This window comes from Prionailurus viverrinus, chromosome A3, assembly GCF_022837055.1.
Source record: "Prionailurus viverrinus isolate Anna chromosome A3, UM_Priviv_1.0, whole genome shotgun sequence".
Lineage (NCBI taxonomy): Eukaryota > Metazoa > Chordata > Mammalia > Carnivora > Felidae > Prionailurus > Prionailurus viverrinus.
The window spans coordinates 132,376,597-132,388,896 of NC_062563.1; the positions used below are offsets into that span (position 1 = coordinate 132,376,597).

Here is a 12,300-nt window from a genome sequence, read left to right on the forward strand (position 1 = left end):
CCACCTGTGCCACATGGCCCGTCAGCCCATAACGAGCTGCTGCGGGACCTGACGGGACCGGACAACGTTGCCACTGGCTTTCAGCCATGACCGAGGCATGCCTCCCACGCTTTAAACGCACCTGATCCCCGCCCCCCCCAAGCCTGCAAAGCACCCCCTTCACACTTCACTCAGAAACGCCAACCCCAGGGCACCGGGAAGGGGGAGAGACGCCCCTCCGATTTCTCTGCTCTTAAGCAAACGACAGCACGTCAGGCTCCTGGGCTCCTGCTCCACGGCTCCCAAAACCTATCCTTTAATCGGGGGCGCCGGGTCTTCACATGACGTCAGGAGGCTGCTTGGGACGTTTTATGCGGAGGAAGAATGAACATCCTGGTTTTCAAAAGGTGGCGGTGGCTCTCTCCAAAAGGTGAAATTACTGAAAGTATCCGAGCAGGGGAAGTCCGAAGAATGGCTTCTTTTCAGCAACGGGAAGACGTGGTCAACCACTTCGCAGAGTCGCACGTACCTGGAAGGAAAACGGACAGCGTCACCGCCCCCGCCGGACACCCAGCCGAGGGGACACCTGCCTGTACCCTGCGCGGGGCCTGAAGTTAGGAGACATCCACCAACCCGGGGACACAAGCCACCTGCTTAACACTATGGCAGTTGTTCTAGAACAATTCCTCACCAATTAACAGGCCATCAATGACTATGGCAAGAGGCGTGGAGCAGGCCCCCTGGGCAAGGCGGGTGGAACCTGACTTGGCAGGAAGGACAGAAGAAGGGGGGCACGCGGGAATCGGCGTGGAGCTCACGGATGAGCACAGGGAGAAGAACCTCAGATAAAGCCCGTCTTTGGAGCATCAAACAAAGACCGCTGCCATTGTGCAAAAGGGAAAGAGCCTGGGCCTTGGGTCAAGGGGACACAGACGTGACCTGCAGCTCTGCTGAGTGACCCTGGGCAAACGGCTTCATCCTTCTAAGCCGTAACTTCCTCAACCGAAAGGGAAAGGAAAAGAAAACTGCCCCAGTGTTCGCATGAGAATTAAATAAAATGCCAAATGTGACAATAAAATAATGCATATTCAGTGCTCGAGGAATTTCTTCAACATACATTATTAACATTAGGAAACAATCAGCCCTCGCTAATCATCAGCCTTAGGGAAAAAGCCTCAGCTAGCATGAGGGACAAGAGACGTGGGATCTCCTCCCACCTTATTTGCTGTGCAACACTTAGGCAAGTGTCTTGCCCTCTCTGGGCCTCAGGCCCTTCATCTTTACAGAATATGGAGCTGGGGCTAGATCAGTGTTTCCCAACATTCCCTGCAATAGTCTCCCACGCCATTTTGTGTGTACTCTCAAGACGCCGCGTGTTAGTCTCTGTGGCCTATGCCTACAAAAAGGATGTTGCTACACTGAATATGCATTTTCAGACCTCCGGGCGCCTCCAACTAGAAACTCCGACGGGCCCAGACCTCTCCGCACCTCCCCAGAGTCCTCCCCGACAGTCACTGGGTCCCCCTCCGGTTCCAATTTTCTAAAAACCAAAATGGGCTTTCGACACAAACTCCGGGAATTCGCATGTTCTCAGGCGTCAAATAACTTATTCCATAAGGACAAGAGTGTGTATTTAATAAAGGACCCCCGAAGGGCTTCTGCGGAACCTCGTGCTTGCACAGAATCTCCCCTAATGAGCGAGAATGATGCGTTTCCTGGGGAGTGAAACAGATTTTTAAAACGCCTCCCGGCTTTAAGACCCATTTGAGCTCTGTGGCTGTGGGAGGCGCCTCCCCCCCCCCCCCGCCCCCCGTGGGAACAGCCCCTCGGTGGCAGGCCTCAGATCCAAACTGTGGAGTGCTCCGGGTGCAGGCTGGGCCCGTCTGCACTCAGCTGGCACTCTACCCCGGGCCCCGCGGACCGGCAAGGCTCCATCGGAAGGAGGCTCAGGGGTTTCTCAGGGACAGTGTCCCGGGACCCGAGGTGACGGCCCCAAGTTCAGTGCCAGAGACAGGAAGGAGAGGTGCTCCCGCACAGGGAGGGCTGCGGCCCCCGCCCAGCGTGGGATGACGATGGACAGAGTCCCTCCCGTGCAGCCGCCCACCCTGGGCCAAGAGACTCAGCGAATGTGACAACCTCACAGGCCTCCGGAGCGAACCCTCCTCCCACGCCCCCTTGTGACGGACCTGCTACATGCAGCGTCCCATCAGTTCAAGTTGTTTGTGACTCTGAAAAAGAGACTTCTTCTTAGACTTTCTCCAGACCAGGAAACCCTTGCACATGGAGGGCGCTGTGCTGGGGAACATGGGAGACGGGAGAGAGACCCAGGTGGGTGCTGTCAGGGCCAGGCCGAGCGCGGCGGGCAGAGAGACCCTGCACGGCTGGTGGGGAGGAGGCAGTCCGTCCCCACTCTCGTCCCGCCAGTCGCCAGTCGGGAGGCAGCCTCACGTTCCAAGGACGGAAGAGGCCCCTGTCTCCATTGTCCTTTCTCCCCACGTGTCTTGCGAACTGCCTAGAAGCAGGCACGACTGGGGGAGGCAGCTGAGGGGGGCCGGCCCCAGGGCTCCCTCCAGCCTGAAGCTGGTCCCCGTTTGGGCTCCACGAAGCCTGAGCAGGTAAAAGGATCATCTTGGAAGTAAAAATGTGCTCTGGGGGGAACCTAAATCTCTCCTCTACCTAAAACCACTGGAGGTGTCTAGAGAACACCAAACCCGCAGCCCCCTTCCTCCCCGTGAGGAGGGTCCCACAGGCCCCCGTGGGGTCACTCGGGCCCCGGGCTCTTTTCTAGGTCTGCACACACAGACCATGCAGCCTCTGGAACAGGCCAAGCAGGAGGGCAACCGTGTGCCCGGGGTCGCCCAGTGGGCAAAGCTCACCACCACGAGGGCCAAGGAAAGGCTTCCCACTCTGAGGAGCTAGGAGGCCAGGGGGAAGCACCCCAGAGTCCAGAGAGACCCGGCAGCCGGCCAGGACGCCTCGTTTCAAACAGGAGCCCAAGTCAGCCCCCTGCCTCAGGCGGACAGGGCTCCGACCAAGGGGACGAGAATTCCTACATTTCTGGTGAGCGTCATCTCAGGTCCGTGTGTGAAAACACCTAGAGTGTCTCGGCTGTAAATACAGCTTCACAGGCTATTTCAGTCTGGTTACATTTCCCGTTTGCATGCTAGGCTTTTCGAGCCTAGCTTGGCAAATCTAAACCACCAGTTTTCAAAGTCGTTCCGTTCCACTCGGTGGCAGAACCCGTCCACGAAGTTTAGACTGTGGGGATCCAGAGGGGATCTGAGTTCACGCAGATGGTCCAAAAGTGAGGTTTTGGACAAAATACAAGGAGTTAAAATACATTTTTTTGGCAGGAACTGAAGATTAAAATACAGGAAACAAAGGATAAAAAGGCATACTGTGAACCATAAAGCATCATTCCAAGATTGAGACCACAATGACAACGTAACGACCCAGGAATCCCACAAAACGTGCGCGATACTCACGAGGAGGTGTTGGTCTTTGCGTGCTCCTGTACAAGTTCTCCTTTGGGGTTGACAGTAAATATTCTGTTCAAAGACACTCCTACTTGCTTATACGAATACACATCCTGTATTTGGTGAAGTATAAATTAGAAAAAAAAAGAAGAGTTCATTGTAAATACGAATACGCAATATTCCGGATCTGATGCAGTCTTATAAAACTCTCATTAACCACAACTATACTTCCAAGGAGTGTAGAGAGAGAATATCTCTGGATGTGAAATTATTAAATCAGATTTCCCCCCTGGGCCTCGGTTCGCTCATCCATGCAAGAACTGAGCTAATGAGTAAACAGCCTACCTCGTCACCTCGTCCCCTGCAATTCTCACACCCCTTGAGGCTGTTTTATTCTCTGACCCGTTTTCTCAGGCGTAAGTTTCAAAAGGGGAATTCTCTTTCTGGGAAGTTAGTACCCAACTGTATTATCCAGACTGCTAGACTCTCCAGCAAATGTGGGTAGTACACGTAAAATCTTTTACCGTAGGCAACAGTGCTCTTAAAACCTGCGATGCCAAATTCACCGTGGCGTTAAGGCTGGGCTTTGTGGTACCCTCCTGGTAGAAAGGGGCCAAGCCTATTCGATGTTCTTGTCTTACTAATTCAGCAAGTCATTTGGAATCTGAAGTTTCTAGTCCGACACTGCAAGCTTCAGATTGAAATCCACTAGCCGAGCTTCCAAGGCCACGAAATAATGTGCAGTCTCTCCTTACAACTACTGCTTGTGGGAGGGGATGCTGGCTCCACATTGTCACCCAGGCCCACCTTTCCGATGACCGCTGTCAGAAAAGACAGTAAGTTTCAAGAGCTCTCACACTGCCCATCTGTTACTTACGGCCGGTCGGTTTCCAAAAGCGGCGTAAAAGGGTTCCGTGTTTGGAAAAAACAGATTTTTGATGTCTGTCAAACACTGGACTTTAAACTTCTCGGGCTTCTTTTCAATCACTTCTCTGTGAAAACAAATAAATAATCAACGGACACAGCCTGAGAGGAGGGGCTTCAGGAGCATCAAACTACTTTTACACGCCCAAGATGCCGTGACGCCAAGAACATTCCCGCATCTTCAAAAGTCAACCCTGTGTAAGTCAGGGCGGCGGTCCCCGAAAAGCACGAGAGAGAAGGCGGAGAATCTGTACTTGCCAGTCTTCCCACAGAGCAAACGCTGAGGACAAGTGATTTCACCAAAGACCTCCACCAGGCACCCGAGTTACAAAGAATTCCAGACACAGAAGAAGGGAGAACGTCTCGACGCTCACTTTATGAGGCTAGTGTCACCTCAAACACAAGACTTAGAGGAGAAAAATATGAGCGAAGCGCGGGCCAACCTCACTCGTGAGACGGCAGTGCAAACGTCCTAACTAAGTATGAATATGCAAACTGACTGCAACAACTTTTGGCGCAGGAGTTTTATTCCAGGAACGCAAGAGTAATTCGATACGTTAAACCAAGTAATGCAGTATAACAGGGTAACAGATTCCAGTACCAGAAAATATACCGGATCAATAGACACAGGCAGGGCATTTGATACAATGTGATATCTACCCAAGATGAAACATCTTAAACCCGGAATAGCAGGGAATGGTCCACACCCACAGCAAGTGCCCCGGGAAGAGTGGAACAACAGGTGGCCCCTATGGCCATTTCGCCCCGACAATGCGCTGCGGGTCCTCATTGGCGCAGTGATGTAAGGAAAACATAAAAGTTTTCAGGATAGGGAAGGAGAGAATAGAAGCTCTCACTATTCACACACAAAAAAATAATAATAATAATTGATTAAAAAAATAATCCACAGACGAATTACCATTATTGATAAGAGATCGATCCGATGCTGGCTATAAAATTAGTATAGAAAACAAAATTAATGTACAAAAATCAATTGCATTTTCACGCATCAGAAGAAACAAACAGGTAAACATGTAATTCTGTACACAGAACTCTAAAATCTCAAAGGTCTAGGAATAAACCTACTAGAAAGATGTGCCAGACTTTTATGGATAAAATTATAAATGTTATTGAAACATAATAGGGAAGACCTAAATGAAATACACCATGTAAGCGAATTGGGAGATTCAATATTATAAGGAGATACTAATTCTCGCGAAATTGACCTACAGTTTCACTGTCATTTCAGTCAAACTCTCGACAGAATTTTGTCTGTATGCTTTTATAAGACTTGATAGTCAGTAACACACAAGAGCCAAGGCCAGAAACCAAACCACACGTTGATGGACACTTGATTCACGAGCACGACGACAGTTCAGAGCAAGAGGAAATGGGCAATCATTTCAGTAAATGGTGCTGGGACAACTGAACATCCCTTTAAGGAAGACAAAACAAAGAAGGGAAAAGGACTCTCCCGCACTCCACACGCAAAAATCAATTCCTGGTGGATTACACACCGAAACCTGAAAGGCAACACCTTTAGATAAAATACAGGAGCCTACCTTCATGCCCTCGGCCAGGGAAGCCCTTTTTTAACAGACAAATAGCACAAACTACAGAGGAGATGATATGTTCAAGTACATGAAACTGAGAATTTATGTTCATCACAAGCGATAGACCGGGGGACAGCTGTCTGCAGCGCTCATAACAAAGGCTACACATATAGAATCTAGAACACACGCTTACGAACCAAAAAGAAAATTGAGAAAGAAACGTGAACAGGCACTTCACAGAAGATGAGGCCCGAACGGACAACACACACACGCAGACAGACATTTCACACCCACCGGACGAGCAAAAATGTAAACAGCTGACGTGTTGGCAAGAAAGTAGAGCAGGGGGGAGCATTTCCACACCACTGCCGGCGCATAAATGGGTTCGACCGCTTTGGAAAACAGTTTGGAACAAACTCGTAACGCTGAATGTGTGCATATGCTCTGTGGCCAGAAATCCCGCTCCTGAGTGTTCACGCTAAAGCAGCTAGTGAGTGCGCCCCCAGCGGGCGCACGCAAGAAGTGCTGCTCTCAATGGTGAAAAACTGAAGTGACCCAAGGCTCCATCCGTAGTGGCACGGATGAACCGTGGTAGGTCCTACAACAGGAGCGCAGACAGAAGTGAAATGAATGGGTTACAGGTCTACTCAACAGTCACGGGAACATATTGTGGAGCGAAAACAGCCAGCCCCAGAGAACACACGGTAGGTTTACATAAAGTTCACACGCGTGCACAATTAAACATATTGGTTAGGGTCACAAATGTATGTGATAACACAGCTTAGAAAAGGAAGGGATGTTTAACAAAGATTCAGGGACGGTGGCTAACGTCACTACTAAGATTTCAAAAGGAATGGTCTGGCCCTTTGCTTTCACTGCCTGGTGGGTATGCTGGTGTTCACTCTCTGATTATCGTTTATACCCCGCATATATCTTAGAAATAGTCTTCTGTATCTACTCAAAATGTAATTTAGGCGTGCCTGGGTGGCTCAGTAGGTTGAGCATCTGACTGCGGCTCAGGTCACGATCTTGTGGTTCGTGAGTTCGAGCTCCACGTCGGGCTCTGTGCTGTCAGCACAGAGCCTGCTTCGGATCCTCTGTCTCCCTCCCTCCCTCTCTACCCCTCCCCTGCTCGTGCGTGCTCTTTCTCTCTCAAAAATAAACAAGCATTTTTTAAAAATGATGATGGTGGTGGTGGTGACATAGCATTAACCTGAGTGTCAAAAAACCCAAAGGCTGGTCCTGGCTCTGTACTGACTTCTGTGGACTCCAGAGCCCTTCTTAACCTTAACACTAAAGAGTTTTATATTCTATATCTTAGGACCCTTATGGGTAGAAACATGGCTGATGTCTGATTAGGAGTCTCAAACTTCAATCCACCTGGAGGACACCATCCAAATTCAGCTTCCTGCTTCAATCTCTCTCTCTCTCTCTCTCTCTCTCTCTCTCTCTCTCTCTCTCATGCATGAACATACCCACAGCCTGTGTGCTTGAGGGTGTAGGTAAGTGGCAGGTGGGGAGGAAGTTGTCTCCACGCACACATACAAGGTAAGAAATGCACACTAAGAAAACACGCTGTGGCCCCACGCCACTAGTACAAGGCTCCTCGTGGGCAGTAAGGTGACCCGGGAAGAAGCGGTGAGGGCTCCTGTCCAGAACGCTCCCTGGCACAGCCTGTCTTCAGTGATCTGCATTTGCAATTAGTCCCTGGTCACTCAACTCACCCTTGAGGTAATTCTCCTCCAGGAAACAATTAAGTGTCATTTATCCAAGTCTCCGAGTGCCTCAGCAAACCCCGAAGGGAAAACGTGGTCGCTGTTGAAATAGCTTCTAGCTTCCCAGAGACAGAGGCCAGCCTCTGTCTCTGCCAAACTCCAGGAAGGTCACATCTGCCCAGGAACCCCGTCTTGGGACTTGGCCAAGGCTAAACTGTCCAACCTGCCTGTCATCAGTGAGATCCCCCCGCCATGAGATGCGCCGTGCATTAGTTACTAGGAATGTGCCGTGTTCACAGAGGGCTTATGAAAATGATCTAAAATGCCCTGACGCCACAACAAAAAGAAGGCCAGCTGACTAAAAAGAATCACATGACTCAAAGCCAATTTCTACTTTAAAAGAAGAAGCTCCGGGGCGCCTGGGTGGCGCAGTCGGTTAAGCGTCCGACTTCAGCCAGGTCACGATCTCGCGGTCCGTGAGTTCGAGCCCCGCGTCGGGCTCTGGGCTGATGGCTCAGAGCCTGGAGCCTGTTTCCGATTCTGTGTCTCCCTCTCTCTCTGCCCCTCCCCCGTTCATGCTCTCTCTCTGTCCCAAACATAAATAAACGTTGAAAAAAAAAAAAATTTTAAAGAAGAAGCTCCTGAACCAAAAGATCAGGTGTGTGAAACAGATTCCATCGGCTTCTTTTTTTCAGACACGTTTCCTCGAATCATAGCATTTCAGGGCTGGAAGGGACACTTGAGATCATCGAACAGAACCCTCCCATCTGGCAGGTGAGGAAACAGACCCAGGAAGGGGAAGCACCGCTTGCCACACCACCAATCAGTCTCCAGGCAGCATCAGAGCTTGGGGGGCGGGGGGGGGGCGGGGAGGGGGGTCCGCTTTGGCGGCGGGGGGGAGGGGTCCTCCGTCCTCACTTCAGAACCCTCTCTGCTGTCCCTACAGACCGTGCTCTGCCCACAATGTTTATTTTCCTTCATCCCAATTTAGACCCAGGAGGTACAATCAAAACTGCCCCCGGGGCACCTGGGTGGTTCAGTCAGTTAAGCGTCCAACTGAGGCTCAGGTCACGATCTCGCGGTTTGTGGGTTCGAGCCCCGCGTCGGGCTCTGTGCTGACAGCTCGGAGCCCGGAGCCTGCTTCCCATTCGGTGTCTCCCTCTCTCTCTGCCCCTACCCCGCTCATGCTCTGTCTCTCTCGGTCTCTCAAAAATAAATAAATGTCAAACAAAAATTTTTTTAATTAAAAAAAAAAAAAAAACTGCACCCAATGAAAGCATCTTGCTAGGGAAGGTCATTCTGGCTCACACAGACTTGCCCGTCAATTCTAGAAAATCTGCAGGGCAGCTAATACCCAGAACAGCTCGGGCTGGAAAGCAGTATCAGAAGGAACAGGCTGTTGGCTGTGACCATCATCTCTGTCCTCTGAGAGGGCACACACATTGTGAGGTTTCCTGGTTTGGTTTAGTAAGTCCTCACAAGAAAAAGGCAATAGATCTTGGACAGTGGTACTTAAATAAGAGGAAAAAATGAGAAGGATTACCTTAAACATATTTAGTGGTAGGATATCAGAGTAATAATGTCAACGTTCTGCCTTGCCTCGCAAATCCTCAGTACTTAATACCTGATAATGAGTAGCTTGCTACAAAGTGTCGACATAAGTCAGGGACCCCATTTCACTCCAGTCTGGATTTGTACCGAGACCCACACTGTCAGGACAGCTCTCAGGATCTGAAATGCACGATGGCATCCACAGGTTTTGCCCAAATTTCTTGCCCAGAAACTACAAGTTTCAATGCGAGATCTTTTACTACAGGAAAAAAAAAAAAAAATTACAAATCACACAAAGCAAAGCTGTGATAGAAAAGGGATCCACAGATGGGGCGCCTGGGTGGCTCAGTCGGTTAAGCGTCTGACTTCGGCTCAGGTCATGGTCTCACGGTCCATGAGTTCGAGCCCCGCATCGGGCTCTGTGCCGACAGCTCAGAGCCTGAACCCTGCTTCGGATTCTGTCTCCTTCTCTCTCTGCCCCTCCCCACTTGTGCCCTGTCTCTCTCTCAAAAATCAATAAATACAAAAAAAAAAATTTTTTTTTTTCTAAAGAAAAGGGATCCACAGAGCTGAAGAACAAATACCCCAGGAGGAGCCAATATGGCGCTTTGGGCCCATCTGGATGTTTCTGTCGTTTGCATGGTTAGCGGCAGCAAGCAGCTTATCTGGTCGTCAAACTGAGGCAGAATCATACCAAAGCCTGTCACTGGGTCTTGAAGACAGAATTCTCTGATACTTAGAACCAGCCTTTGACAGGACCAACGTCCTATTACGACCACAGTAGATTGTGCTTTGAGAGCAGTCAGGGAGGCTGTCCTGGGCCTCAAGCTACCGGGAAGCCCAGCGTTCTCCTCTCCAACGCCAGGAGGCCAGACTCAGTTTGGCCCGGCTTCTCTGAACGCGGCTGTGGCGGGGAAGGGGGTGGTGTAGGGAGAAGGGTATTCAGAGGCTGGCTAGCGACCTTAGAGGGCCATTAAAACAGTGTTGGGGCTCCTAGATGGTTGAGTCAGTTGAGCGTCTGACTCTTGGTTTCGGCTCAGGTCATGATCTCACAGTTTGTGAGACTGAGCCTCACGTCAGGCTTCGCAACTCCCAGCACAGAGCCTGCTTGGGCTTCTCTCTCTCTCTCCCTCTCTCTCTGCCCCTCCCCTGCTCACTCGCTCTCCCTCCCTCTCAAAATAAATTTAAAAAATTAAAAACAAAACAAAACAAACGGCGTAACCAGAACTCCCAAAAAGGGTGAGTGTTCTGGGAGACCAGGGCCAGGCGGCGGCTGGTAGAGGGGCCACTTAACCCGGTCCAGGCCCCCGATTAGACAGAATGCAAGTTGATTCTCAGAATCCTTAAGACTCAGACCGGCCACAGTGGAGGGACAGCTGCCCACACAGAGGGAACAGCATGTGCACACACTGGAGGTTTCAAGTAGAGAACTCTGTTCTGGAGAACAAGTTTCAAAAACTGCAAAGCAGGGCAGGGGCGAGTCAGGAAGAGTCACGTGACCCGAGCTCATGAATGTGGACTTGATCCTGAGAGCCACGATGCGCTGAAGAAGGGTGTGGAGGAGGTGACAGAACCAGACCTGCATCTTAGGAGGAATCTGCTGGTGCCCACTGTGGCTCAGGAGATGGGCTAGGGCAGACCAGTTAAGAGGCTATGCTTGCAAAAACTTGCAGGGAAGAGGGGCGGGGGCGGAACTGGCCGGCAGATGTGGGGCGGGAGGTGCGTAAGCGAGCGCCATACCTGTGCAAGGCCGAGAAGAGACTGCTTGGGCTCAGCAGCAGGGGCCCCTGAGGCAGCACCGTGCCCCTCTCGTTGACCCAGTGCAAATAGCCCCTCGTCATGTCCGCCATCCCGATGGCACGTGCAGAACAGTAGAGAAACTTATATCCGTTTCTGCAAGAGAGACAAAGCATTCGGGTGTCACGGCATCCCGCGACCGAACCGCTCCGCGTTCACACACCCTGACCTGTGCTTCTCGAAGAAAGGCACTGCTCCAAGCTTCCTCACCAGCAGAAGGCCACCTCCTATACAACACTATTTGGCACTGAGAGGGAAGCCTGAATGCTTTTCGCTGTCCCTCACTGAGCCCACGTCCCTCACTTGGTTTAATCCTCACGGCAAGTCCGTTCGGTAGGGCTTTTCCCTCCGCTTTATGCTGGAGACGCTAAGGCTCTACGCAAACCGGCCGGGCTACCTGCCCCTGCACTGCTCATCCTCCGGGTCCCTGCTCCCCAGAAAGGCCACCCAGCCACCAGCGCACAGGGCCCCTGCAGGTGCACCGCAGCACGGAGCCCGTCCCCCCGCCCCCGACACACGCCATCAAATCCTCCCCTTGGCGGGATGATTCCCGAAAGCACATAAATACGTACCCGCCCCCTCTCATCTCGTCCTAAACACAACCACCGCCTTGGGTTTTCCTTCTCTGCATCGATCCCCGTCGCCCCGCTCCCTCGGCCGTGTGTCTGCACTGACCGCACTTCTCCACCCGCGTCACCCCGCTCCAAGCGGACTCGGTCCCCTGCCTTGCTAGCCCCCCCAGGTCCCTGCCGACGCCGCACAGGAACAGAATTCGTGGCACACCCAGCACGTGTGACAGTCCCTCCCTCTGGCGCACCTCCGTCCCCCGGCTTCCGGTCCCCACCGCCCCCAGTCTGCTTCCAGCAGCAGCTGGCTCTTCCCAGATAGGCCTGGGGCCCGTCTCCACCCAGGCTCTAGGTGCCCGAGTCCTGGGGTCCTCACCGCCTCACTCCCCGCGGGATCACGCCCACTCCCCGACGGCCCTGAATGCCACAAACAAACCGGAGCGGCGTGCGCTATTTGTGATGTTGTGATACGATACAGATCTCTGTGGTCCTCATCCCCGGGTCCCAGCACAGAGCTTCCAGGCCCTTGGACTTTCTGACTGACCAGGCACCTATTATCCAACACAAGCCCCTTCCTCCACACACCCCTGAGTTTATGCTGATGAGGGGGGCCACGGTTGCCATAGGAACCAGCCATGCAATCGGAGGGCTGGAACTTTCATCCCCACCAACCCCCCCCCCCACCCATCCCCCCCGCCCCACGCACACAAATTCCGGGCAAGGCAGAGGGGCTGGAGAT

At 52.0% G+C, this 12,300-nt stretch overlaps 1 protein-coding gene across 8 annotated transcripts in view; it reads right to left on the minus strand.

Moving 5' to 3' along the window:
• Positions 1 to 256: 256 nt before the first annotated feature.
• The window catches only part of LPIN1 (lipin 1), a 129,687-nt gene continuing 117,643 nt past the window's right edge, over positions 257 to 12,300 (minus strand). For all 8 annotated transcript variants that reach the window (XM_047853011.1, XM_047853005.1, XM_047853004.1 and 5 more), the window contains 4 exons: positions 10,939 to 11,091; positions 4,333 to 4,447; positions 3,465 to 3,568; positions 257 to 508 (listed from right to left, as the gene is read on the minus strand). In XM_047853011.1, the coding sequence (XP_047708967.1) occupies positions 349 to 508; positions 3,465 to 3,568; positions 4,333 to 4,447; positions 10,939 to 11,091 (532 nt within the window). In that variant the 3' untranslated portion in view covers positions 257 to 348. The remainder of the gene's footprint in view (positions 509 to 3,464; positions 3,569 to 4,332; positions 4,448 to 10,938; positions 11,092 to 12,300) is intronic.